The following is a 27315-nucleotide window of genomic DNA, read 5'->3' as shown; positions in this document are numbered from 1 at the left end:
CTCCTGGTCTCATCCTCTCCACCGGCACCTGAGGACAGAGCCGAGGAGAGGCCTCCTTGCCTGTGTCTGACTTGAAGGAGTGCTTCTAAGGGGTCCCCAGTAAGTCCAAGTGTGCTTTGTGGTCTGATGAGATGCTTGTTAGCAGCTTAAGGAGGGTTCTTTCTATTCATGGTTTGCTAAGGTTGCTTTTTTTTAAAGATTTTATTTTGGGGATGCCTAGGTGACTCAATTGGTTGAATGTCTGACTCTTGATTTCAGCTCAGGTCATGATCCCAGGGTCATGGGATCGAGCCCCATGTCGGGCTCTGTGCTGGGCATGGAGCCTGCTTGGGGTTCTCTCTCCCTCTCTCCCTCTCTCCCTCTCTCTCTCTCTTTCTCTCTCTCTCTCTCTCTCTCTCTCTCTCCTTCTGCTCCTCTACCTCTCTCTCTCTCTCAAAAAAAAAAAAAAAGAAATAATAATAAAGGGTTTATTTTTAAGCAATCTCTCCACCCAACGTGGGGCTCAAACTTACAACACTGAGATCAAGAGTCACATGCTCCGCCAGCTGAGCCAAAACGAGGCCACCCCAGTTTGCCAAGGGTTCTTATCGTTAGTAAGTATTGTTTTAGTTGATTTTTTTTTTCTTTTTGTATCTTTTGAGTTATTTTCCTCCTTGAGGTTGCTGTGATGATTTACACTGGTAGATTTTCATTTACACGGATTATTTACACGGACACAGTTTGAAAGCACCCAGATGCAGAGGTAAAGCTTCTTGGCTCTGATTCGTATATTTATGCATGGACATGGACATGGATGCTGCTGGCTTCAGGTTGCTGGTCGTTTAGCCAGACATCTGGCTGTCTGTACATGAATGAGGCTGGGTCGTGACTTCTTATGAGCTCCTGTCTTGAGGTCTCCGTACAGTGAGTGTGGCTTCTCCTGGGTCTCTTCTCTGAAGCAGTTTGTTGAAGGAAAGGGGGTCTGTCTTCCTGGAGAGCCTGGTAGCCATAAAATGGCCTGGTAGCCCGGGGGGAGAGATTTCTTCGCACAAGTTCCTATTTCTGGAACGTGATTCTGTGAAGCCAGGCATGTTCCAAGGAGCAGACAGGACAGTGATGGCCTTTAGTGAGCTGGGTAGTTTCACACAACGATAATAGAGGCAGACGTACAGCTTCAGGGCTGTGGCCTCGACACCTCGACCGGGTGGGCCTCTACCTGCCTGATGGCACACCTTCCCTTCCTTGCTGGGAAGGGGTCTGAGAGGGCAGGCAGAGCTTGGTGTTCCTGGCCAGGCTGGAGCTGAGTGGGTGAGGGGAGCAAGCAGCAACGGAGAAGGTCAGGAGCTTCTCAGGGCCGGATTCGGAAGGGTGTGGGGGGCTCGGGTTCTCTAAGAGTCAGGTCACCTCCTGCTCTCGCCCACTCGCCTTCCTTCAGTGTGTGGGTGTGTTCTCAAGATTCTGGGGCTCAAGACCGTAACCCTGACGTCCCAACACCAGGCTTGGGCTTTCTTTCATCAAAAGGCTCCTCAGAAAGCCGTTCGGTTGCCGCCTCTCTCTCGGCTTTGGTGCATCTTTCAGTGCACATTGTCAGCTTCAGCCGGCCAGCTGGCGGGCGGTGGAGACCCCACTGTGTGGGAGTGGGGGGAAGGCTTCTGAGGGTCTAGGGCCCTTCCCATTGAGGGCAGCAGGGAGGAAGCCCACATCCTGGCAGGCTCCAGGCCAGGCCTGTCCTGTGTCACCCCATCCCATCGGGTGCTCAGGGAGAGCTGTGGCCATTTACTCATTTATACATTTACAGGGTGACACAGTCACAGCCATGCGGTCAGGCCAGTTAGGGGCATCGGCGGCCTCTGGGGCTCAGCTCATGGGTTAGACTGCCTCCCACAGGGGTATGGGTCCCGGAGACGGCTCTGCCCAGACTCCCACCCTGGCCCGGGACGAAGCTGCTACACAGTTTTGCTGCCAAGCCAGAGCGCTCCTGAATGGGCGAAGGGCTGGGCAAGCAGTATGGGGGCGTCACGGTGAAGGAAGCTTCCCCTCTGAGCCTTCCGTCTCCCCCAGCAGCCATATGTTTGTTCCATTAAGGAGAGAAAAATAAAAACAACTTGGGATCACGTTCCTGTCTTAGTCTGCTTGGGGTGGCTTAAACAACAGGCATTTATTTTCTCACAATTCTGGAGTCTGGAAGTTCAAGGTCAAGGGGCCAGGTGATTTGGTTCCTAGTGAGGGCCACTTCCAGGCCTGCAGACAGCCGCCTTCTTGCCTGTTCCTCAGACTGAGGTTGGGGGAATGGGAGGGCTCTCTTCCTCTTCTCAGAAGGCCACAGGCCTAGGATGAGAGCATCCTCATTACACTCTTACAACCTCATTCAATTTTTTTTTTAAGTTCTATTTATTTATTTATTTATTTTGAGAGTGAGAGTGAGAAAGAGAGAGAGCGCAGGCAGAGAGACAGAGAGATAGAATCCCAAGCAGGCTCTGCAGTGCGGGCCTCACGAACCCTGAGATCATGACTTGAGTTGGATGCTTCGCCGACTGAGCCACCCAGACACCCCCCAACCTCGTTCAATCTTAATTACCTCCTCACAGGTCTTGTCTCCAAATACAGTCACACTGGAGTTCATTGTTTGATTCACTAGGGTTTTTATCACCTTCAGGAAGTTGGGAACAGAGGGAAATCTGGCAATTGGCTGGGGGAGGGGCAGGTGTTGAGGGGCTTTATTTTAGGTCCTACCTCCTCTTCTAAGTTCCTCTGACAGACAGTGTCCCTGAGCTAAGCTCCTGGTCCCCAAGGCCTCCCAGGCGCCAGTGGAGGGCCCTTGAGGGAGCTGAGAAGTAGTCTGAGATGCTCTGGAACAGGCTACGGGAATGATCTTGCTGTAATTGACGGTAATGAGTAACTAATGACCCTAATTAGGCCCGTTGCGGTGCCCTGGGAGGACAGACGCTTGGTGCTGAGGGAGAGACAGAGCTGCACTGGAGGGGCAGCTGACGAAGGGCACAGGGCACTTTGCAAGCAGGTAAAGTGACAGCCAGACACATGTACTCTGCACAGCCATGTCCGCAGCTATAATTGGCGGTGGTGACCAAAGCGCGGGGTAACTTTTTTTTTTTTTTGGTTTTGCTTTTACTCATTTGCAAAAATGATCGGCCTTAAAGAAATAAAGCTTGTAGTGTGTGATTGCTTACCAAAACAGCACCTCAAGGCGTATGCATGGTTAATACCACAAGGCCTGAGGTGTGACAGGCATGTTGTCTCCTTATTCATGGACATCTAGGTACTTTCAGTTTTTCAAAAGTACAGTATTCACCATTTGTACTTTTGTAGGTAGAGTATACACCTGTAGGTGTCAGTGTTCCTGTAGGACACGTTCTCAGAATAGTAATTTGGAGATCAAAGGATATGTCCTTTTTCTTTTTTTTTTTTTTTTAATGTTTATTTATTTTTGACAGAGAGAGAGCGTGAACAGGGGAGGGGCAGAGAGAGAGAGAGAGAGAGAGAGAGAGAGAGAAAGACACAGAATCCAAAGCAGGCTCCAGGCTCTGAGCTGTCAGCACAGAGCCCGACGCGGGGCTCAAACCCACAAACCGTGAGCTCATGACCTGAGCCGAAGTCAGATGCTTAACCGACTGAGCCACCCAGGCGCCCCATCTATAGGTATGTATTGATGCAGTCGTTTTTGGAGCTGAGTTTTGAAATGCTGGTTAACATTGAAAAAGCACATTGAAAAGCGCCTGGGTGGCTCAGTCGGTTAAGCATCTGACTTCGGCTCAGGTCATGATCTCACGGTTTGTAGGTTTGAGCCCCGTGTCGGGCTCTGTGCTGACAGCTCAGAGCTTGGAGCCTGCTTCATGTTCTGTGTCTCCCTCTCTCTCTGCCCCTCCACCCCCTTCAAAAAAATAAACAAACATTAAAAATACATACCTATAGATGGATGTGAGAAAAGGCTTGGGTATTCTCTGTAATTTGATGATTTTCATTTGAGAACAGCAAGCACCATGTTTTTGGTGTATTTTTAAAAATCTTCAGCACCTGGTGTGGTACCCAGCTTGTGATGGGCTCTTAGATGCTTGCTGTTGGGTAGATAAAAGAACATGAGAAAGATTGTCACACTCCCTGGATCAGCCCAGAGTCACACATACACGTGTGTGCACACGCACACATTTACCCTCACGTGCGCCCACACCTCTGCGTGCACACACACGCCTTCACTAAACCTCATGCTCCAACCCTGTCCGCTCTTTTCCCTAATTCAGTTGAAGTCATAATGGAAGAGGTGGAGATAGCCTCTCCACCATGGACGCCAGGACATGCTGGGGGTCCCCTGGGGAAGGATCGGGCCTTGTGTGTTCCTCTTGGCCCACTCCCGATCCCCTACCTGGGCCACGGGCACTCAGGGAGGAGCTGCGAAATAAACACGAGACAGGAGCAGTGTCCGCCGTGCTGACAAAGGGTGGTGTGCAGGGCCCAGCAGAGGAAAAGTTCACAAAGGTGAGTCTGGAGAGACGTCAGGCAAGTCCGTGAGTGCCTGGTGTCAGATTCCAGATTTTACCTGTGGATGCCAGGGAGTTGTTGAGGTCTTCGAACCAAAGACTGGCACGATGAACACCGTGTTTGAAGGTGGTCAGCTTGCAGGTGTGCACGATGGATGGGACAGAGAGAGGGATTTTCTCGGCAGATCATGGAGGGCAGGGGAGGGGTCAGCACAGCAGGGCCCAGGAATGGCATTAAGGGAGGGGATGGGTGGTGAGTTGATTGAGGAGGTGGAGTCCATAGGATTTGAAAAGGGACTGAGCAGGAGGGCCTCCATTATCTACTCTGGGCAAGGAGAGGTGAGGCGGGGAGGGGGGCAGGGCCTGTACAAAGGCAGTGCAAGTTAACTCTGCAAGAACCAGATGGTGGGTGTGTGCAGCCCTGTGAGCCCTGTCCTGGTTGAGCCCAGGCACTAAAATTCACCTCTGGTGCCTCTTGAACATCAAGTAAGATTATGAGAGAATTGGGTCTCCACTTCTCTAGTGGGGAACCGATGAAGGTGTCACTTTCCCCTCCGTGCTTTCAGAAAGCCCCCCACTGCAACCCAGTGGGACTGAGTAGATGGCAAGCGTCCCCACACATGAGGGACATTCCTACAAGGATATCTTCTGAGCTCTTTATGTTTTCACAAGTAAATTTTAGGCAGAAAAGGTTAATCCTTTATGCAGGGAACAGGAGAGGGACAGTGACATGTAAATAAATATCTATGACAGGGCTTGACTTCTTTCTTATTTGATGGCTTAAGTCAGTAGTTGATAGTATTAAAAGAGCCAGTTCCCAAGAAAACACTTTAATTTTTTTTTAACATTTATTTATTTTTGAGACAGAAAGAGTGTGAGAGAGGGAGGGGCAGAGAGAGGGAGACACAGAATCTGAAGCAGGCTCCAGGCTCTGAGCTGTCAGCGCAGAGCCTGACGCGGGGTTCAAACCCACGAAGTAGGACCCTTAACCAAATGAGCCGCCTAGGCGCCCCCCCCCCCCCACTAAGAAAACCCTTTAAACTTTGTTTTTCTGGAAAGTCAGAACTAGATGGACATCATCACTTTCTTCCCCATTCCCTGCCTCCCTCCCCTCAAGGACGCCCCCCCCCACCCAACCTCCGCAATGATCACCCACCTATTTCTCTGTAGCCACGGACACTTGTGCTGTCACTAAAGAAGCAAACAAAACTCAGGTCCTGCAAGCCCACCCTCCTCAGATCTGAGCCTGGATCTACAGCCCCTGCAGCAGCCTTCCCCCCCGCCCCTTCACTGCCTGCCTCCCATGGTCCCCTGGAGCTTTCTAGTTGGGTTCTCCCCTGCCATACCCCACAGCTGCTTTTGCAGAGAGCAACAGCGGTCTAATGACTACGCCCACATTTCACCCCCATGACTACTTCTCTTTTTTCCTCGACCTACCTGGTAATTCTTTCCATCTCCTCCTTTTCCTGTCCCTTATGTTGGTTTTCCAGCACTCAGGGGGTATGGCCTACCTCTCATAAGTACAGGTGCAGGCACAGGTGGATACGAACACCCCACATGCCAATGACACATGAATACCTGTCTCCCACCCAGACTGGCCAGCTCAGTCCCAACTCCCAGTAAGCAGCGACTTCACATCTGTGCTTGGCTAGGTCAGGGGCCCAGGCTGGGTCAGGCTTTCCACCTGCCACTCTGCATACTGTGCTTGGGAGAATGTGGTGCCATCTATCGTGCTGCCCACATGATTTGGCAGTTGCCCTGGCCTCTTTCTCTCACAGCCACATCCAGTGGTCAGGGATCCTGGGGACTCTCCCTCTGGCTGCCCTGCGGCTGCTCTGTGTCCACCTGGATGGGGACAGCTCTCCCCTGCCTGTCTGGCCCTGCCCTCCAGCAGGCCACTCTCTCAGCCCAGCTGGAACAGCTTTTTCAAGTTTCAGAGCCAAATGTCTTGTTTCTCTGCTTAAACTAAGTGGAGGGGGCACCTGGGTGGCTCGGTCAGTTGAGCGCCCAACTCTTGATTTCGGCTCAGGTCATGATCCCAGGGTCATGGGATCGAGCCCTGCATTGGGCACTGCTCTGAGCATGCAGTCTGCTTAAGATTGTCTCTCTCTCCCCAGCTTGTGCTCTCTCTCTCTCAAAAAAATTCTCTAAGTGGATTAATTCATCTTTGCTGGTACCCTCTGGATCAAGCTTTTCCTCTCTGACTTTATAGTAGCAGTTCCCCTCCCAACACACAACAACACAGTCCCAGGCACACCAACACAGCCCTGCACTCACGCTAGGCTCCCACTCACATTTGTGTCCATGTGAATGAATCGTCCATGTCCTGGCGTGAGCATCTGGAAATGTGCCCTCCTCTCCCTTCTGCAGGCACCGTTCAGGGCTTCAGCCTTCTCCAGGGCCATGTGCCACCCCAGACCTGCCCTGTCCAGGCCTTCGTGTGGACCCAGCCATGGACCCTGAGCTCTGCCCACATGGCTGCACTGAGCTGTGTCCTGTCTGCACTCCCTGGACTGCCCTCCTGTGTGGCACCTGGGCCACTATCAAAGTGGGTGACTCGGTGTGTGTTACCGGATAAAAGGAAGCCTTCCTTTCCCCTCAGGAGTTCTGTGTTCAGACATGGAGTGTTCAGATATGACCCCAGTGCTGATAATCTGTTGTGGTTGTTTTCGCTCCGACGGCAGACGCTGATTTAGTCCCATCTTTCTTATCTAGGGTTAAGCATCCATGGCATTCAAGAAGAATGTCCCCCCAATGCTCAGCTCATGCGGCTGGATAACATGCTGCTGGCCGAGGGCGTATCCAGGCCGGAGAGGCGAGGAAGAGGAGGCCCGGTAGCAGCGGCCAACACAGCAACACCAGGTGGCTGTTCAAATGACAATAGCCTTGAACACTCTGACTACAGGGCCAAGCTGTCCCAGATCCGACAGATTTACCACTCTGAGCTAGAGAAATATGAACAGGTGATCTTTCTGCATGGAAGAGTTTCTATCATGTGAATGCGCATTTGTCAGAGCAAAACGTGGAACACTAACCCCCTTTCTTTTGTGGCACAGACCGGGGAGTACACGCACTTGGTCTCACGGCAAAGGTGGCCAATTTCGCTGGAAACCCTTTGCATTCACTTCTCAGTAGCCAGCCTGTGCGGAGGCCGTGGGGGGTGGCAGGTGGCTGGTCCCGCGTGGAGCCCCGAGCCAGCCCGCTGGGTGGTCACAAGCTGGCATGTGCGTCCCCACCCTAGGCCTGCCGCGAGTTCACCACGCACGTCACCAACCTTCTCCGGGAGCAGAGCAGGATGAGGCCCGTCTCACCCAAGGAGATCGAGCGTATGGTCAGTGTCATCCACGGCAAGTTCAGTGCCATCCAGATGCAGCTGAAGCAGAGCACCTGCGAGGCCGTGATGACCCTGCGTTCACGGTTCCTTGATGCCAGGTCAGGCCCTGAGCACTGCCCGCAACCCCAGGGTCAGCTCTTAAGAAGAAGAAACGGCTGCTGGCTTGGGTTTAAGTTCTGGGGGCCTCCGAGCCTGGCCAGGGGCCCCACCCATGGCTGTGGGCATAGCCCTCACACAGCCTCTTGGGAGGCAATTCAGAAGTGTTGACTGCTGCTGTTATAACCGCTAGAAAATCACAGATGGGCGTGAGGGGACATCACTAGAGGCCAGTGTGTACACACTGGCTGAGGCTGTCCATCTTTGCAGGCGTAAGCGGCGGAATTTCAGCAAGCGGGCCACGGAAGTGCTGAATGAGTATTTTTATTCCCATTTGAACAACCCTTATCCCAGTGAAGAAGCCAAAGAAAGGCTGGCCAGGAAGGGCGGCATCACAGTCTCCCAGGTGACGGTCCTCTCCTGCCATGCCTTCCTGAACATAGAAGGGGGAGAAGGTCACGTCCAGTGAGGAGGACACCCAGGGAAGTTCATCAACTGTGTGGAGCACACAGGTGGCGCGTGAGGTCCCTGACACAAGACCAGTGGAGTGTAGAGGGTGGCCCTCTGTGAATTGCAGTCCTTAGCGTCTAATATCATGCTTGTATGGCAGGGATGTCCTGTGTTGCGTGAGAGAGGTGAGGGTGTAAGCGGAGGCGAAGAAAAAGAGCTTGGAGCACAATTAGGACTTAATTTAGACAGACCAGCTCTCGTGCCAAAGTACCCGTTCAGCTATACTGGGAGAGGTTTGAATGCACGGGTGCTTGATTGTTTCTCCGGTATTCCAGACTGTGTGGCCAGGGTTGTAGGACATCTGGCAACATCTGGCTCCACATGGGGAGTGGTGGTACAGATCAGAGCTGGGACCTGGACGACCTTGGGAGACCCTGGGAGTCTGGACTGCCAGTGTTCTCGGTGGAATTGGGGGCAAGGGAGGTGGTGCTGAGACAAGAGCCCAAGAAACATCTCAGGAGGTTTACAGCGGGAATGGTGAGTACAGGCAGCTGACGGTGCAAGGCCGGGGCAGGCCACACCGCAGGGCAGCACCCAGGCCTGTGGCCCCAGGGTGACTGGCACTAATTCTAGCTCATTGCACATCACCTTCCGCTCGGAGGCGGCCCCTCCTTCAGCTTTTGAAAGGCAGTTGGAGGGCCTGACTTTCCAGCCCAGCCCGGCTGCCTTCAGAACCTGTGCCTTTAGCCAGACGCCTCTGCCCTGGCCTGGGCCAAGTCTAGCTGCGACTTCATGACAAGCGCACGCAGGAGCCCCACAGGGTTACATAGGCAGCAGGACCTTGCTGACACATCTGACTGCATTCACTGGGGAACTGCTCTGCGTCCTCGGCACCAAGGCCAGAGTTGAGGTCAGGTGCACTTGCGAAGCGCAGCGGCCACCTCGTGCAGTTGTCTGGAGGACACCCAGACTCGTTTCAGAGCCCGGCGCCTACGGAAAGCAGATGGGTCTCGGGTCTAGACTTCGTCTAAGGGGAGGGTCCGTTGGAAACAAAAGCTTGAAAAGCTCTGGCCACCTTCCGGTGACTCCGACTGACCGAGCAGCGGAATTCTGTGCTGGGAGCTGCTCCTCACTGTGGCGGGTCCCCCGTGACCCGGGACGGCCTGAAGTGGCGGACGGTCAGCAGAGGGGGGATTCTGAATTTGGGGTGCAGATGTGCAAGCCGCGAGGTTCTCATGAGGAGAGGGTAAGGGGGGCACCGTTAGCGCAAGTGTCCCAAGTGAGGCCGCAGAGGTTCTCAAGATAGAATCAGCTGCAGCTGCAGGCTGAGGAGGCCGGAGGGGGTAAGGGGCCGTGGATGAGCCTCAGATGGGGTGCTGAGGGGAACCTGGGCAGCAGCTGTAGCTGGCTTGGCCGACAGGGCCAGAGGGACCGGGTAGGGGTGGCCAGTGGCTCCCAGCTGCACTGTTCAAGAGGATAGCCGAGAGCCTGTGCTGTGCCCACACGTGCTTGAGGTGCCCATGTTGGGGTGCAGACCCTGGCCCAGGACCAGCTCTTTCCCCAGCCACCGGGACCCCTATCTGCCCAGGACAGGGCCAGCCTCCCTGCCTCGCCCACGCACGAAGTTTGCTCTGCCAGTTAAATTCACATGGAAAACTGCTTGCTACCATTCCTCTGCATACTTAGTTCCACAAAGACGTTCCAGCACATTCCGTGTAGGTAAGTGGGAAGCAAGTGCTGCTCTGGCCACCCTCACACCCGGGGGCAGAAGGGAAGAGACACTGTTTGAGAGACAGGAGCACACACAGAGCTTTTTCTTTTCATGGTTAACACAGAAGATAATGTAGGGACATTAAAGGAATACATTTTTAGAAAAGAAAAGGTCATCGAAACCCTGCCACCGTAAGTCAACTGTTTATGACTGTTGGTTAAACCACATATATTTCACGGCAGGGCCCCAGGCCTTACTGTGGGATATTAAAGTGTTTCTAGTTGTGTATGTCTCCGTGGAAGGCGCTGGCCCTGGGGTCTCACTGATTCTGCCCCCAGGGGAAATTTCCATTGTCACAACCCTTGGGTGGGGTTGGATGGAGACCAGGGATGCTGGTCAGTGCCCTCCCGCGCTCAGGACAGCCCGCCGCAGAGAACGACCCCGGAGGAGAAGCCCTGGCCCGGTCCTGGTACAGGTTCGGAGGCCGCTGGGCTCGGCCCGCTTGGCCCTGGGCCAGCTCCTGCACCCGCCGGGCCTGCCTGCTTGTAGGATGGCTGTGACGGCGGCTGTCCCAGCTGCTCTGAGGACAGGGGCAAGGCGCAAGTGAAAAGGCACTGAGCTCAGCGCTCGACTCCTCCCCACTGCCCTGTCTGTCCGTCCGTCCGTGTCATCCTTTGATAAGTTGTGGATCCAGTGTGTTCTTTCCTTAGACCGAATTCCCAGGGATGTGGTTAGTGGGTCCCCGGGGATATGTGTCTCCCTGACTCTCACTTTCCCTAAAGAGGAATCCAGAATTCAGTCTGTTCCTGCCCCTGCAGGGAGTGGATGCTCGTCTCTCCACGTGTCCGACGCGCCTGTGTCCTTCCAGCCACTTCCCGTCCCTGGCTCTCAGGCCTTCCTCTGCCACAGGGCAGGCCGGCTCCGAGGCGGCCCCCACCCACTGCGGCCACTGCCCTGGGTCCACGGTTCAGTCAGCACCAGCTTCTCAGTCCCGGCCTCCCACCTGGCCCCAGGGCCCCGTGTTGCCACTCAGAGATGTTCCTCCTGGACAGTGGGAGCACGGGCACCTCAGAGAGTGCCCACCATCTGTTCACATTATCTCATTACTGGTCAGCTTTCCCAGTGACTTCTTTCTCTGTGTGTCCACAGGTCTCTAACTGGTTTGGCAACAAAAGAATTCGGTATAAAAAGAACATGGGGAAGTTTCAAGAAGAAGCTACCATTTATACGACTAAAATGGCAGTCGGGGGCCTGGGGAGCCAGGCTAGCTGCCCATCGACACCCAGCTCCGGTGAGTGAGGCCGCCCAGCCCAGGCACTGTCCTTCATGCATGGCCATGCCCACTGAGCTGCAGGGGAAGGGGAGAGGGGGCCAGGGGAGCCAGATGCTGGGAGCCGTGCCCACCACCCCTTCGTGGCTGAGGGGCTGGTAGATCCCACCTGAGGAGTCTCTGTCACTTCTGGGGCTGGAACATCTGTCCCAACACCTCCCACCCCTTCCAGGTTCCTCTGGTCCCTTCCCGCTGACCAGTGCCGGGGATGCACTTGTCACCCTGCAGACACTGGCCTCTCTCCGCCCCGCCCCTGCGGGAGGCAGCTTACGGTCTCAGGTGAGTTTCAGAGCACAATTCGAGGATGCCCTTGGGGTCTCCAACTCAGTATTGGGACAGATATGCAGAGCCCAGGTGGGTGGTGGGTCCTTGGAGTGGGTCATCTTGCCAGCCACGTCTCGGCCTCCACAACCCTCCCTCAGAGGTCCCAGCAATGAGTAGGGGCCCACTGGGTACGTGGTTCATCGTCCTGATGGCTGCAGTTGGACAGAGCTGCCTCAGGGGCACGGCCCTGTGGGGCCCCCTTTGTAAAAACCTGTGTGCTTCACTCCCAGTCCCAGGACTCGGTAGTTCACAGTAGCTGCTGGGTGGTGGGCCCGAGGCAAGGGCTGGGGCTGGTGGGATGGAGCCCTCCCTCCCAGTGGACATCTGTACCCCAAGGGGGTAAGAGGGGACAGGCAGACAAGGCCCTGACCATTGGAACATGAAGGCTCTCTAGGCTCAGACCCTTTGCCATGTCAGTGCCTTGGCCTTGCCATAGCCAGGCTACCCCCTCCCCAGGGCCCAGCTGGGCCAGAGTGAAGATCTGTTTTGGTGACTGGAAAGAAAACGAGCCAGGAATCATGGGCACCTCAGATGTGCCCTCTGGAACCTTCTCAGGATGTTGGGCAGTGTGTTGGACCAGCCAGGACTGGGGGGCCCCATCCGTCTCATGGCCCCTGGTGCCTCCCCTGCATCCTGCTGTCTGTCACAAGGGCCTGGCCCACATACAGGGTCACCCTAAAGAGGATGTGTGGCATCGGGCAGGGCCTTCGCCCACCATTTTCTTCACACAAGTGTACCCTACTGTGCCAGGTGACCCTCCACTGATTTATCCCCAGCCAGCCCCGTGTTGGTGCAGGGAGTGGATGCCCCCTGGAGCCATTTGGCAGGACCTGATGCTGGGTGGTGCGTGTCCCATCACCATGGCAACCCCACAGCCCATAATGAGCACCTGGGCTGAACAGGGAGCTCTGGCGCCACCAGGTGGCCGAGCCTCATCTTGCTCTGTGCGTTCCTTGGGGCTCAGTGACTCAAGCACAGTGGGTGTGAGTGTGAGAGTGAATTGGGAGTGAGTGTCCCCCAGAGGGGAGCTGATAGACGAGGTCCGCCCTTACCCCTAGAACCATCCCCAGGAGATCTGGAGCTGCCTAAGTCCTGATGTGGCTTCCCTGTAGGCCTCACACAGCAAGTGGGAATGTCCTCGGTCTGGTGTGGACACCCTTGTGCTGGGCAGGCACAGATGCTCTTCCAAGAGAGCAGGTCAAGGGCTGAGGCCACCCCAGCTGGACGCCATCACCTCTGCCCTGTGCACTCGAGGAACGTCTGGGCTGCCAGTCCCACACCTGGGCACTCACCTGTCACCTCTCAGTCCTGTGGTTGGACCTCTCCCTTCCACCACCCATGGCCTCCTTCCTGGAGCACAGGCCTATGGGTGTCCTTCCGAGGGCAGAGTGTCCCCCAAGGCCAGGCCTCGTCCCCGCTGCTCTCAGACTGATAGCGGAGCACCCCCATGTCCCAGGATGAGGCAGTGCCCTCAGGAAGCCCACAGTCTGTCGATCGCTCACCTGACACTGGCCTGGGGACATGTGCCAAGGAAATAGACCAGGCGAGGTGGGGCAAGGAGCAGGGTCGTGGCCTGGTGGGGTCAGATGAGGAAGAGGGTACAGGCAGGAGGCCTCAGCCTGTAAGGAAAATGCTAGAGAGAGGAAGGTGGAGAGGAGCTTGTGTGGTCTCTGGAGGGACCTAGAATTCAGGGTCACATGGAGGAGGTCACATGGAATTCAGGGCCATGGAGCAGGCCACCCGCGAAGAGCCATTTTCGGTGGTGTTTTCCTTACGGTGGGTGGGGGATCCTGTGGACAAACATCCTGAGGCTGTCCCTGTGCCACAGACAAAGCCCCAGGCCTGGTAGCCATGGCTGTCACCCTGCTGGCTGCCGAGCCAGACCAGCGTCCAGCCAGGGTTCCAAGCCCCTTCCCGCTCATGGCGTCTGGCCGTGATGTTTCAGGGACTGTCATCAGCTCCGGGCCTGACAGGGTCTGCGTCCCCCTCAGAAAGTGTAGAAGCCTTGGCTGTGCCACGATGCCATATCAGTCCCTGACCAGAGCCCCGTAGGTGGCCAGTGGAGGCCGCTTCCTGCCGAGAAAGCAGGTCCACATCAGGGGTCAGGTGGCGAGGCCACCTGTAACTCAAGAGGGACCCCTGGGTCTGCCCCCTGTCTCCTGGCTCCTCTCCTCGGTTCTCGGGGACGTGGGGTGGGACGGGCCGTCGGTATCATGGGCGGCCTTCTGACGCTCAGTCTCTGTCTTCTCAGGCCAGGGGCAGCCGGCTGGGAGCCGCCCCCCCGGTGTTGACCGCTTCCCCGTCCGGAGACCCCGGGAGCATCAACTCAGATGCATCTAATTAAGTTTGGGGGACAAGCAGGACAGCAGACTGCGTGACCCGCCACAGTTTGCTGGCACTTGACCTTTTACTGCGCGTGCAGCCCATTATACCTCAGAAAACCCAGAACCGTTGGGTTGCTGCTGTCCGTTGCTTGCCGGCTGGGATTTGAAATGGTCTGAGATGCTCTCATTTTCTCGATTCAGTTTGGGTTTTTTTTTCATAGTAATTTTATGATAAGACTGTGCATTGTTTCTTCTAGGACTTGTCACAATCCTCCCATTACAACTTTTGACTTCTTTTCACGTTGATGTTGTTCACACAAGGTTTGTTTCCGGCCACGGCGGTAGCTGGGTGGTGTCCGAGCCGTGAGTCTGTCCGCTCGTTTGTCCCTCCGTGTGCCGACTGGCCCGGACGCCGCCTTCCCCACTCGCTTCTGCTGTATCATTTCATTATGCCTTTGTTTAAGTCTGTTGTGAGCTCAGAATTTTACTGGGAATTGGTTTTGTATTTTTCTCTGTTAATATAAGTTCTTCCATTCTCAGTTGACGTATCACTAAAGACAATAAATTTCCCAAGTGCTTTCCTGCATCTGTGCTCATGAAGTGCTGAGGGCCCGAGGCCTTCCCTGATTCCTGGGAGTCCTTCTTGGTCCCCTCACTCCTCTCCTCCTCTGCCTCCTCGTCCCTCTCCTCCAGTGAGCGTGGGGGTCAAGAGGAGCTCGGCCCAGCCATGGGTTTGTCACCACACCATGTCCACATTCCATCTCTGTTGCTATTGAAGAGCCAGGAAGTGACTCTGTCGTGCAGGCGGCACAAGAGGGCCTGCGTAGAAAGCATCACAACCCGCCTGGGCCGGGCCCCTTCTCCGTAGGTGACCACTGCCAGGCAGGGCTCAGCGTATCCCGCCAAAATGTCCTGTGATATATCCCAGCGTGCGTGTCCCCACCCTGCACACGCTGCTGTACTCCACACGGTGCAGCTTGGGGCAGCCATCGCCTCTGTGTCTGACCAGGATTTTCCTCCAGCGAACGAAGCGCCATGGCAGGAGCCCCTCGGCCTCAGCGCTGAACATGTAGTTGGGGCCCACGTCAGTGGCTGTGCGCCCACGATGCCACTCGGCTCGGGGCCTCTGTGGGGCTGCTCTGGGAACCTGCCCCAGCCAGGCGTTTGCACAGTCGCTGGCGTGGCTGCCCTTCCTCTTCCCTCACTGCCTTGCAAGCCTTCAGGGCGGCCGAGGGGCAGCCATCAGGGACCTCCCGGTGCAGCAGTGGTTTCCCCCTTGCCCTCCCAGCAATACTTCACCACGTCCCTGCCAGCCAGCAGGAGCTATTTGGGTGCTGGGCAGCCCCAAAACTACAGCTGGCCGGTGGGGGGGGGGGGGCGGGTGTCTCAGTCGGTCCAGGCAGTTGTGGGACAGGAGGGACATCTGAGGTGAGGCGTGGTTCCCTTGCCAGCCCTTTGGCCTTGGCCGGGTCTGTTCAGGTGCCAGCTGGGGACCCGCCCTGCACTGCGGGCTCCTTGCAATGCTCAGTGTGGGTTTTTTATTGTTTGCAACCGAAGGTGGCAGCTGACTCCCTCCCCCTGCCCTAAGTGCCTGTCCCCAGGTCTAACGAGCCTGCTTCCTGGTTCCCTGCAGCCCAAGACTCACTGACAGACCCAGGCCCTGGTCTAGTGAAATTATATTCTAGAGAAAAAGGAGAATAAACATGAGTAGAAGTCAGCGGTGCGTTCAGGGCTGGCCTCTGGGAAAAGGTGCCTTCACCGCCCCTCCCCCCCCCCCGCCATTTAAAAAATTTATTTGTTTTGTGAGAGAGACAGAGAGTGGGGGAGGGTGAGAGAGAGAGAGAGAGAGAGAGAGAATGAGAGAATCCCAAGCAGGCTCTGCAATGTCAACACAGAGCCCGAAGCAGGGGCTCGATCTCACCAACCATGAGATCGTGACCTGAACTGAAATCAAGAATTGGACACTTAACTGACTGAGCCACCCAGGCTCCCCTTTCTCCTTTATACAAATTGTGTAAGGGGCACGCCTGGGTGACTCACTCGGTTGAGCCTCCAATTTCGGTTTAGGTCATGATTTCACAGTTTGTGGGTTCGAGCCCCACGTTGGGCTTTGCACTGACAGCGTAGAGGCTCCTTCAGATTTTCTGTCTCCCTCTCTCTCTGTTCCTCTCCGGCTTGTTCTCTCTCTCTCTCTCTCTCTCTCTCTCTCTCAAAAATAAAAATAAACATTTAAAAAATTGTGATAAATATATATAGCAAAATATGCCATTTTAGTCATTTCAAGTGAATAATTTCAGTGGCATTGATTACATTCACAGTGTGATTGTGAAATCACCACCTCTATCTAGTTCCAGAACACTTCCTTCACCCCAAAGGATACCCCATCCCCACCAGCAGTCACTCCGCATCCCCTCCCCCAGCCCCTGGCAAGCACCGATCTGCCTTCTCTCCCTTCTGTGACTACGGACTTGCCTGTTCTGGACGTTTCATATACTTGGAATCGCACTCTGTGGCCTTTTGTGACTGGCTTCTTTCACTCAGCATGTTTTTGAGGTTCATCGTGTTGCAGCGTGAGTTAGGGCTTCATTCCTTTTTATGACTGAATATCTCATTGGAGAAGGTGGATTTATATATATATTATATATGTTATATATGTTATATATTATGTATGTTATATATTATGTATGCTATATATTATATATAACATATATAATATATAAGACATATATATTATATATAACATATATATTATATAAGACATATATATTATATATATATATAATATATATATAATATATATATATATATATATATAAAACAAATTAAAAACCCTCCTAAAGACCCAGCTCCAGGCCTGCAGCCCAGAGAACCGCAGTCCGAATTCACACCATGGCCACAAGAGGGCGCGCGTGAGCGGGAGGCCAAGCCGTAGGAGGGCTCCTGCATCAGGCTGGGAACCGCAAGTCGCTGCTTTGTCTGTCTCTCGGGAACCCCGGTCACCGCTGTCTTCCACGCCCACACCTTCCACATCTACCTCACACCTCTCTGTTGAGAGACGACCTGTCCCGGAGTATCCCACCCTCTCTCACCCTCAAGATTTCCCTGGTGTAGCTGTCCCAGTTACCCTCCCACGTGGAGGGGACCCTGGCCAACTCTTTGCTGGGAATCTACCCGCCCCCCCCCCCCCCCCGAGCTGACTGGGCTCCAGTCTCGGGTTCTTTCTTGAACCAGTCGGTGGCCTCATCGCTCCACTGAACCCACGCTGCTCTGTCTGGCGGTCACTTCTCGATGCTAATGCAGCTTCATTTCCTTCCTGCTCCTGAAACCTAGTCTTCTGTCTTCCATGACATCCTCTCTTGCTTGGTTTCTGTTCCATATTCTGGCTTCTCCGGACTTCCAAATTTCTCTCTCCTGAACACAACTAATACATCCAGCTGTGTGACAGACACCCCAACCCTGACGGCCCAGAGCTGAACTACCTTCCCTCCATGGCATCCTAGTCTCCCTGCGGCTCGGTCCACCCCACTCCCACTCAACACCAAGTCAGGTGTGTACCCCCCCCAACCCCGCCTGAATTTGCCCACCCACCACCTGGGTGATCACAGGGCTTGGAGGTGCGTGATCAGTGTTTTCATCTGAGGGGACCCATCAGGAGAGGGAACTGGAGGCCACAGCAGAGAGAGGAGATGGGGGCGGGGAGCGCGGTGTGAGAGGTCCAGCGGTCCCTCCACCTACCACCAGGGGTCGCAGTGGCCCGCAGACCCTGCCAGAGAGCACAGAGCTGGAGGTCTGGACGCCTGCCTCTACCAAGGACATAAGACCCCCTCACCTTGTGTCTGTGCTGTCCAAGGGCTGATCCACGTAAAGGGCCTGGCTCAGGGCAAGAAACGGGACCTCATTCGTCACTATTACTATCATTATTATTCAACTTGTCTCTTGCAATGCGTCTTTTTGAAGTGGGAATAGAAAGTAAAGCTCAGTAGGAATCGTGTGAGACAGCACTGAGACGATGTGCACGTAGAGACGATGTGCACGTAGGGGGCGCTCTCAGAAGGTGTGGGCTATCCTGTACCCCTTCTGCCGAAGGGAACACTGAGACAGGAAGACAGGAGGCCGGTCGTCTGAGCAAGATCGGCCTGGCTGTGACTGCCAGAATAAACTGACAGACTCCCCCGTCTCTCTGCCCGTTCTCCACGGGGACGCCAGAGGGCGATCTTACAACGTAAATCAGATCCAGGCCTATTTACTTAGCTAACCTGGTTTCCCTTCTCTTCCCTCTCTCGGAATCCAATTCCCCCTCCTGTGTCTCCTCCAAGCCCAACAAAGTCGATCTCGTCTCCCTCCTCGCCAACCTCATTACCCGTCCTATAAAGCATTCCCACCCCAGGGCCTTTGCACTGAGTGCCTGCCTGACTGCCCTCTCTTCCCATCTTTGACTAGAGCTAACTGCTCTACCGCTCCTTCTGCTCCCATCCCACTCCCTCCCAAACCCCTCTTCCCAGGCCCTGACCTCTCAGAGTCCCTGACTCCAGCATCCTGGGACTTCAGTCTAGCGAGGGTTGGCTAAGAGGATGGGGGCGTTGTCATGTCTCCTGCCTTGCACCTCATTCTCTTCTGGGGTAGAGGTAGGGCGATTCCCGCAGTTGCGGGGGCGGGGGCAACTGCCCTGAAATCCTGGGGAGGTGAGTGGACTGTGTGTTCCTAGAGACAAGGCTGCCCCTCTCTGTCCTCAACCTCACGACTGCCTGGTTGATGGGGAAGTCCTGGGGAGGGCTGAGGGGTGAGGAGAGCTGGGGTCTGTGTGTGGGGGAGGTCTCCGACTTCAATCACCCCACGTTGGTCGTGGGTCGAAGTTTCCCGCAGCTTCTGGTTTAATTCCATGATCTCTCCTGGGGCGGGGTAGGGTTAGGGAATCTGGCAGGCAACTGGTCTCTGTCCAACTAGACCCGCCCCTCATCGACCCACCTCCTCTCAGGGACCTCGGCTCGGCTCTAGTATTCAAGACCCCTCGTCTGGTCCCTCCCCTCGTCTGGCCCCTCTCCTTGTGCGGTCCCGCCCCAGCCCTGGGTTCATCTTCTATTGGGGGTGTTGGGCCCGCCCCCGGATCCTGGCCCCGCCTCTTATCGCCCTGAAGCTTTTCCCCTCGCGAGAGCTGCTCCCGGCCTCGGGCCTTCTCCACCTCCCGGGAAGCCGTCAGGGTCGTCTGGGACAGAGGGGAGGGTCAGAGGGGAGGGTCAGAGACTGGGGTTCTGGTGGCTGCTGCCCTGGGTCCCGGACGCCGCCGCCTCCCCCAGGCCCTGGGCTCAGAGGGGCCCAGGTCCAAACCCCTTTCAGGTTTCCCTCCCACCTCACCCGCACCCCAGTCTCCTGCCTCCAAGAATGGCCACAGCCTCCCACCCTTCGCAAAAGATGTGATCCTTGAAATAGGGGGTTTGAGACCCCCCCGCGGGAGTTTGGAGGCTCCCCATGACCAAGCCCTTGTTGAAATTTCCAGATCCCCTGGACCAGTCCACGGGAAGACTTAGAGGGCTCCTAGAGTCCCAGGCTGCAGAGGTATATCCAGGCGCAAGTTAAGTGCACTGTGGCAGTTTCAAGGTCCCTGCATGCAGTTTCAAGATAGGAAGTCCAGTGCCTGATGAGGGCCCATATCCAATCGTTAGTAAAGATTTCTGTTCCCCTAAGACTCCAGGAGGTGTTTCAAGACCCTCCACACCAGAACCCTGGAGGAGGGGTCGGGAGGCCCTCAGACACTGGTGGGGAAATTGAGGCCCTGATTTAGGTGCTTTGGGGAGTTTTAATATCCCCCACTCAATATCACTGCAAAGCTCGGGGGGGGGGGGGTGGCAGTAGCCTAGGGAGGGGAGCCCAGAACACCTCAACTCAAACCCTGCCCCCTCCTGCATGTTACTGAGGGTGAGAATGCAGTTAGTGAGCACCTACTGCATGCCAGCTTGTGTTCACTAAGACCCGAAGAAGCAGAGGCGATTGTTGGGCCTACTGTTCTTCAGCTGAGAGAAACTGAGGCTGTGAAGTTGACAGGGGTCGGGGCCTAGGTTTGACCCAAGCCCAAGAAGCCAGGCTTTGTGTTCAGGGGTCTCTGTGGTGACCCTGCAAGGGTTCATCCAGAGCCCCCAGCCCCACTGAGAGGGACCATGGGAGTCATGGAGGGTGTGTGAGTAAGGGAGTGACTGGAGCTTCTGGAAAGCTGGAGACACTCGGGCCCACCTGCTCCCCCTATGGCCTCCAGGGGATGCCTCAGCCCAAAAGATGAGGTTGCCCAGGCTGCTCTCTTGGTTCCAGTAGGAAACAGGCTTCCACATCCAGTATCTGCCCTTGTGACCCCAGGATACCAAGTTAACTGGCTGAGCCTCAGTTTCCCCATCTGTCAACTGAGGCAATAACAGAAACAGCCTCACTGGGAGGGATCAGAGAAGAGATGTAAGTAAAGTGCTTTAGCAGTAGGTGCCTAATGGATGTGTGGGCCACCTGCCCGGCCCGTGTGGCTCAGGACAGGTGGATGGGCAAATAGCACCGAAACATGGCCACAAGGTGAAGAACACATTTTGGGAAGAGACACTCAGGTCCCCTTGGGCCACACTGAACCCAAAGGGCCTGGGGGTCATCCAGAGGCCCGGGAGGGGTTGGACGCACAGTGGGGTGTAGGTGCGGGGTGCTCGGGCTGCCTGACCTCCCCTCTGTGTGGTCAAGGGCGCCAGAGCTTCCTGTGAGAAATCTGCCCAATTACAGGCTCTTGGCTGCAGGGAATAATAGCCGTAAAGGGGTGAACTCCCCATCGTCAGGGTCATGCAAGCAGACAAGGGGTCTCCAACAGCAGCTGGACCAGGAGGTCAACCCAAGAGACCTGATTCTTCAAGGACACCCTAGGAGGCAGGTCACAGCCTGACGACACGAGACAGAAGGTAGCACCACCCAGCAGCTAGATTGCTCAGATGACAGGTTCCAAAGAGCTCGAAAACGAGCATTCCTCGGCTCTGGGCACTGGGCAGGCCACTCCTGCTTGGTGAAACGTAAGCTGGGCCTGGCCCCGTGGACTGCGTGTTTTTCCAGTGGCTTCTTCAGCCACAGCCTGACCACAACCTAGATTCCGTTGGGTCGGCCATTTCCAAGTGTTTGTGTTCAGCCGGGCCAGACGGCAGACGGGGGCCAAGGCCAGGGGCCCAGGCCTCCCAAAAGGGAGGAGGAGCACCCTCGGGCCTCTGCCTGGACATCCCTCCGCCTAGAAGCCCCCCATTAAAGCCACTCAGCAGCCAGATGACAAGAAGCTTATGTGTAAAAGCTCCCTGGCCAGGTGCAAACACATGACCCTTGGCAAAGCTGACTTATTTGAGCCTCACTGTTCTGTCTTTCAGACTTTCGGGTTAGCTTGGGACCAGGTCAGCAGGCAGTTTCAAGTAGGAGGCCAGGGTAATGTACATATGCCTTACCTCCCTACAGCACCCTGGGCAAAGTACTCGCCTCTCTCAGCCTTGGTTTCCTGAGCTTTAAAATGGGGATAATAATGGAACCCTCGAAGGGTTATTAACAGGATGCAAACCAATGCAGAGCAGGTGCTTCACAAACCAGAGGTCTCGTCTGTTCCTCCTGGTTGGATCTGGCTCTCCTTCCCCCATCTGATTAAAGAGCTCCCTGAGGGCAAAGGCCGGGTCCTCAAGAACTCAAGAATAGGCAAACTCCTATTCACCCTTCAAAGCCCATATTAAATGCTCGTTTCCCCAGAAAACCTTCCCTGGGTGCCCCTCTCGGTTTTCCCAACCCCTGGCCCCAAAGGCTGGGATATCTGCACCTGTCTTAGCCTTGCTCTTTAGAATGGGGCTCTGTGAGGGCCAGTCCAAGGGCTGAGTCTATGAATGATCAAGTGTATTTGTAGCCACAGGTCTGCATGTAGACATCACATGGGAACATATGAGCACATCTGTGTGTGTGTGTGTGTGTCTGTCCCTGCGCTGGGCCCCAGGATAAGCCGCCAGGCCAACTTCCCCCAGACCATCTGAGACATCCACGTCTTTACAAGGCTGGGAGAGTGGGCTGAGCAGGGCCCCTTTACGAGGGAGCCTCGCTCGGCTGGGAACTCATTGCTCCGCCAACGTTCAACCGGAAAAAACCGGAGGTATGAGCAGCCGGCCTCAGCTCCCACCACGCTGGCACCGGGTCTTGAGCTGCACCATTAACGCTCAAGCTCCATCTGGGGCAGAAGGGGAGGCTGGGATCTGGGGAAGGGCTGAGTGCTGAGTGGGAGCTCCCCTCCCACGCCTTGATGGAGGCCCCACCAGGCAGCCTTCGAGGACATACCTGAGGTTCGGCAGCACCCCGCCTGCCAGCCCCCAGGGCTGAGTCAGCAGGAAGGGATTCGGGACTTCCCGGGAAAGGCCGCTGGGACCTTGAGGCCCCCTCCCCAGCTTCCAGCCCCCCGCCCACGCCCTCCCCAGGGCTCCAAAAGGGTAGGAGGTGCCACACGTGTCCGGCTGTGGCCCAGTGTGCTTGGAGGGACTGAATCGTGGGAGGCCCAATCAGTCCTGACTCGGGCAGTTCCAGCCATCTGGGGGTCAGAACATCCCCAAGTGCAGGGAGACTGTGGCTGTGTCCATGCTACATGACACACAGGTGCTCCTGGCTGCATGCACACGGGCCTGCGAGTCAGGCGTGCGTCCCCCCCGGGGTGGCTGGTAAGGGTGCACGTCCAGCGTATTCCCCACATCCGGCAAGTCGGATGGGGGGTTGGTGACCGCTATAGTGGAGAGTGACAGCATCACCCAAATGGGTGATGAAAAGGTGTCCCCAGTGGTGTGGGAGGGCATGTCTGGGGAGGACAGGGACGGGGTGTGACGAGCACAGTGTGACCTTGGGACGGATGATGAGGGAGACGGGCTCCACTGTGCGTGGCTCCATGTGGTGGTTGTGACCCTGGGTAGGACAGTGTGTGTGGTCCCGCATGTACACCAACATGTCGGTGCCTGGTCCTTCCCTCATCTTTGGGGTCTCCTCCCTCCTGCCTGCTCAGACCCCCCACCCCAGGCCCTGGGAGAGGGGTCAGGCAGCAGGGCGTCAGCATTCACCTGGACTGCTCTCTCTCTGCTGGCACTCTGCCTCTGTTTCCACCACTCCCCCCAGCCGACGGAGGCCAGGTCTCCCCGCCAGGCTGGCTCCAGTCTTTGGGGTCTGAGACTGGGACGTACCCAACTCCGAGGGCTGATGAGAGAGACAGACGGGGCCGGGGAAGTGGTGGGTGGCCACGCCAGGTCCACGAGGCCCCGATGGAGGCGCCAGCAATGTTCAGCCAGGACAGGAGGCAGCCGAGGGGGAGGGGGCGCTGGACTGCAGGGTTTGGACCCCACAAGGGCTGCCACGTGGGAAGAAGCAGACCACAGTTCCATGAAAGAAACACTTTCCCACAAGCTGAATCCCGCACCAGTTCCAGAGGAGTCTTTGTCATGAGCAAGGGTGCACACTTCCACCGCTCCAGCACCTTCTTTGGCTCCCGATCACCTGCTAGAGGTAGCTCAGGCTTCTGACTCGGCGTTCAAGGCTCCGTTCGTCTCCCCTGCGTGCTTCGCTTGTGCTCCCTTCTGCCCTCCGTGCCCGCCTGAGGTTTCCCTCCTCCAGCCTTCCCAGACACATTTCTAGCTGCCAGGAATGCCCTTCCTGCCTTGCCTGCTGGGCAAACTCCTACACCATCCTTCAGGGCCCAGCACCTATGTCCCCTTCTCTGGGAAACATTGTCCTTCCCCCACCCCCAGCCCACAGTGTCCCAGTTTGCTTTGTGACCCTGGGCCAATTTCAGCTGTGGAATGGGGGTTGTATGAAAATTACCCTCCCTACAAGTCGATTTTGACCTCCAAGACAATAAGTGTACATTAAAAGCCCTTAAAGTGAGGGGTGTCTGGGTGGCTCAGTCAGTTAAGCATCTGACTCTCGACTTCAGCTCAAATCATGCTCTCACGGTTCGTGGGACTGAGCGCTGACACCGTGGAGCCTGTTGGGATTGTCTCTCTCTCTCTCTCTCTCCCTCTCTCTGCCCCTCCCCTGCTCGTATGCTCTCTCTCTCTCTCCCTCTCTCTGCCCCTCCCCTGCTCGTATGCTCTCTCTCTCTCTCCCTCTCTCTGCCCCTCCCCTGCTCGTATGCTCTCTCTCTTTCTCTCTCTCTCTCTCAAAATAACTAAATAAACATTAAAAAGATAATAAATGCCCTTAAAGTGAGTTAGTTCTTGGGGGAGCAGGGAGGCCTTGCATCCAGTCAGTGCTTAATGTGTGTTCATGATCGTCTTCCTCCTCTTCGATTCTGCGGTTTTAAGCCTCTCTTGTTTTAAGCATTGTTCCAAGATTCTTCTCCCACTCACAGTGCTAGGAATTTTAAGAACCCCTGGTTCTAAAATTATAAGAGTCTGAAATGCCGTGGGCGGGACCAAGGGCCTCCTTGTGCCCTGAGCTGACCCCAGGGTGGCTGGAGCCAGGGTCTCTGGGTGGGGGTGGGAGGGCTCATGCCCCCCACTTACCCAGACTTGAGGGGGAGTGGTCTGGCAGCCCCAGTTTGGGGGGAGAGCAATGGATTTACCAGGAGGCGGATGGCCAAGGTTCCAGAACGGGGGCGGGGGGTTGGTGGGGGGTGAGGCTGAACTCCCCCTCTGCTCAAAGAGGGTCACAAGGCAGCAGCAAGGGGCACGGGGCTGTCAGCTCAGGGCGATGGCTTCTTTGGGAGACTCAGTTTCCTCATCTGGAAACTGGAGCCAGGCGCCGTCCTCTTAAACAGTGTCGGCAGGGATGGGCAGGAGCTGAGGCTACAGTCCCTGCCCGGTGCCAAGCACTCGCTTCGGCTGTGCCCTCCACCTGGAACGTCCTCCCTGATCCGCTTCCCTCTGGGAGCCCCTCTCAGTCCTGGCCTGGCCCCGCATCTGGGGAGGGGCTTCAAGAGGACGCCCATCCACCCCTGCCCCACCCCAGGGAAGGGAGGCCAGCTGCCCGCCCCAAACCCAGCTGCCCCAGGCCTGGCAGCAGCCACAGCCCCGACACTTTCTCAATGAAAGGTATTTGGCCACGGAGACTGACACCTCATCACCCTCAGCCTGGAAGCCAGCTTTACCCGCCGGCCGCGGTGGGGGGGCCCCCCTGGCTCTTCCTGTTCCCCAGGACCCCACGGGGCAGCCCAGAGCCCAGGTTCCCTTGGGCGAGGAACTCCCCCTCTGAGCCTCCCTGTCGGCTAGGGGTGTAGACACAGTGTGTTGTGGATCAACGCACACGCTCCCTGGCTCCCAGGGCGTCTCAAAGCATCTCTCCACTCCTGTGCATTTTGGCCTATCCAGGCAGAGGCTGGGGCGCCGCCCACCCCCCCCCCCCCGGGGCCGCCCAAACCTGGACTCCAGCAGAGTTCTGAGGCCCACCCTCAGAGACTGGGGCTGAGGCCTCTGGGCTTGTCAGATTCTCCCTGACCCCCTAGGCCCCCTAGCCTACCCCTGGCCAAGGGAAGAGGTTCCCACGAAGGGAATGGCCTGAGCAAAGGCATGAGGGCTGGAGAGGTTGAGAGCTGTCAGACTGAGCTGGACGGGAGCCAGCGGACCATGTGGGCCCAGTGCTGACCCCACGGGTGTGCTGGGGTCCGTGTGTGAACCTACCTCCCTACCAAGGCCGGATCGGCTCCGCGCTGGCACAGAGCTGAAGCCTCCAAATGCTGCACGGGCACATGGTGGCGTGGACGGGAGGGGTGGAGGCAGCAGTGGGTGGGCGGACAGGCGGGTGGTAGAAAGGTAAGTGGATGGGTGGGTGGGTGTGCAGAGGGCCCTGGGTTAAGGCCACACCCCGCACCCCCACTCCCTGCTGTCACCCCATCCCTGGGGTGAGGGACACAATGCCTCCCATCCCAGGTCCCCAGCAATGCCGCTTTGATGGCCTTCCATGGGGCCAGGGGAGTCCCAGGCATGTGCCGGAGGGGGCTGTTGAGCCATCCAAGGAGCCCCTGCTCCTGCGGGGATTCACTCCAGGGCCCGGGCAGCCCTTTGCCTCTCCCTGTGGGGGCCCAGTTTCCTCCGTCTGGAAAGCGGGGGCGTGGCCAGGAGGACTCGCGCACGCGAGCACACAGAGCCACGCACACAGAGCGCCAGCAAGCCATGTTCTGCCGCCTCCAGACTGAGTCCTGGTGAAGTAGAGGGCCCAGGGCCATGGCCTCGGGCAGCCCGGTCACCATGTGGCCAAGGTGTGGCCAGGCCTCAGCCGGGTGGGGCCTAAGGAGGGGCAGCGTGACCCTGGCTGAGGAAGTCCAGAGCAGGCTCGATTCCTGCCGCCTGGGGCATGGGCCCCTGCCAGGGCCCCTCCCTGCCCAGTGCGGCCCTCGGGCACACGGCCAGGCTCAGAGGAAAAGGCCAGGGCGGCAGCTGCTACCGTGTTCAGCGGTCAGGGCGGCACAGGCTCGGGCTGCCCACGAGTCAGGTCTGCACACACGTGTCACAGACACACTTCTGTGTGACTCTGCCAGGACCCACACACCAGCCCGAGGCACGCCCGGCACCTCGTGGAGGCCTCTGAGCTGCTCGCACACCCATGTCCGTGTCTGCTCCAGGCCTCTTTCCACCTGCCAAGGTCTGGGTCCAGCAGCCGCAGCCTCCATTTTCAGTCCCCAAGACCGACACCATGAGTGGGAAATGAAGCATCTTTAATTGGTTCCTTGCCCCAACCCCCTGCCCCGGGGGGGGGGGGTCTCCAAGCACCAAACACGTGAGAACTGTGCCCTTCAGCCCCAGAACCAAGAAGCCCTTGCCTGACTTTCCCTGGGCCTGGACCCCCACTCTTAACCCCTGCGACCAGCCCCGTAGGCTTTGTTTCAATAAATAACCCCTAGAACAAAGCTTGGGGCAGGGGATCCAATAAAGCACCCAGCTCGGCAACAGGCAGAGGGGGCTTCAGGCAGAAGGCGGGAAATCTCAAGGGGCAGAATATCTGAAATCAGGGTCAAAACACACATAAAATCAGAGCCAGCGCTCGAGCTGGGAATGACTCCTCCCAGGCCTCCGTCGGCTGCCCGATGGTCTCCCAGGATGCTGGCTCCTGCTGTCAGGAAGAACTCCATTTTGCCTCACACAGCGACAGTCCCCTGCCTAGCAGTTCCACAACCCGACCCTCGTAGTTCCTATCTTGACTCTGAACTCTGGGCAGGGGAGAGAGAGGGGGGCCCAGAAACCTAGGGAGGGAGCATCTGGGGAAGGGGGCTGAGACTTCCGAGGTACAGAGGAGTCCGGAGCAAGGCAGAGGAGTAAGGCCACGAGCCCAGG

General features: G+C 56.6%; 1 protein-coding gene across 3 annotated transcripts in view; it reads left to right on the top strand.

Annotated features, from left to right (window-relative positions):
* The window catches only part of PBX4 (PBX homeobox 4), a 45371-nt gene extending 30744 nt beyond the window's left edge, over positions 1-14627 (top strand). For all 3 annotated transcript variants that reach the window (XM_047095924.1, XM_047095923.1, XM_047095922.1), the window contains 6 exons: positions 7188-7435; positions 7714-7904; positions 8173-8308; positions 11213-11354; positions 11566-11672; positions 13969-14627. In XM_047095924.1, coding sequence (XP_046951880.1) covers positions 7188-7435; positions 7714-7904; positions 8173-8308; positions 11213-11354; positions 11566-11672; positions 13969-14061 — 917 coding nt within the window. In that variant the 3' untranslated portion in view covers positions 14062-14627. The remainder of the gene's footprint in view (positions 1-7187; positions 7436-7713; positions 7905-8172; positions 8309-11212; positions 11355-11565; positions 11673-13968) is intronic.
* The last annotated feature ends 12688 nt before the right edge of the window (positions 14628-27315 follow it).

This window comes from Lynx rufus, unplaced genomic scaffold (assembly GCF_022079265.1).
Source record: "Lynx rufus isolate CCGP_SWC_20201006 ecotype Redwood Valley unplaced genomic scaffold, mLynRuf1.p SCAF_4, whole genome shotgun sequence".
Lineage (NCBI taxonomy): Eukaryota > Metazoa > Chordata > Mammalia > Carnivora > Felidae > Lynx > Lynx rufus.
Note: the sequence above shows the minus strand (reverse complement) of the source record. Positions and strands in the feature narration are given on the sequence as shown.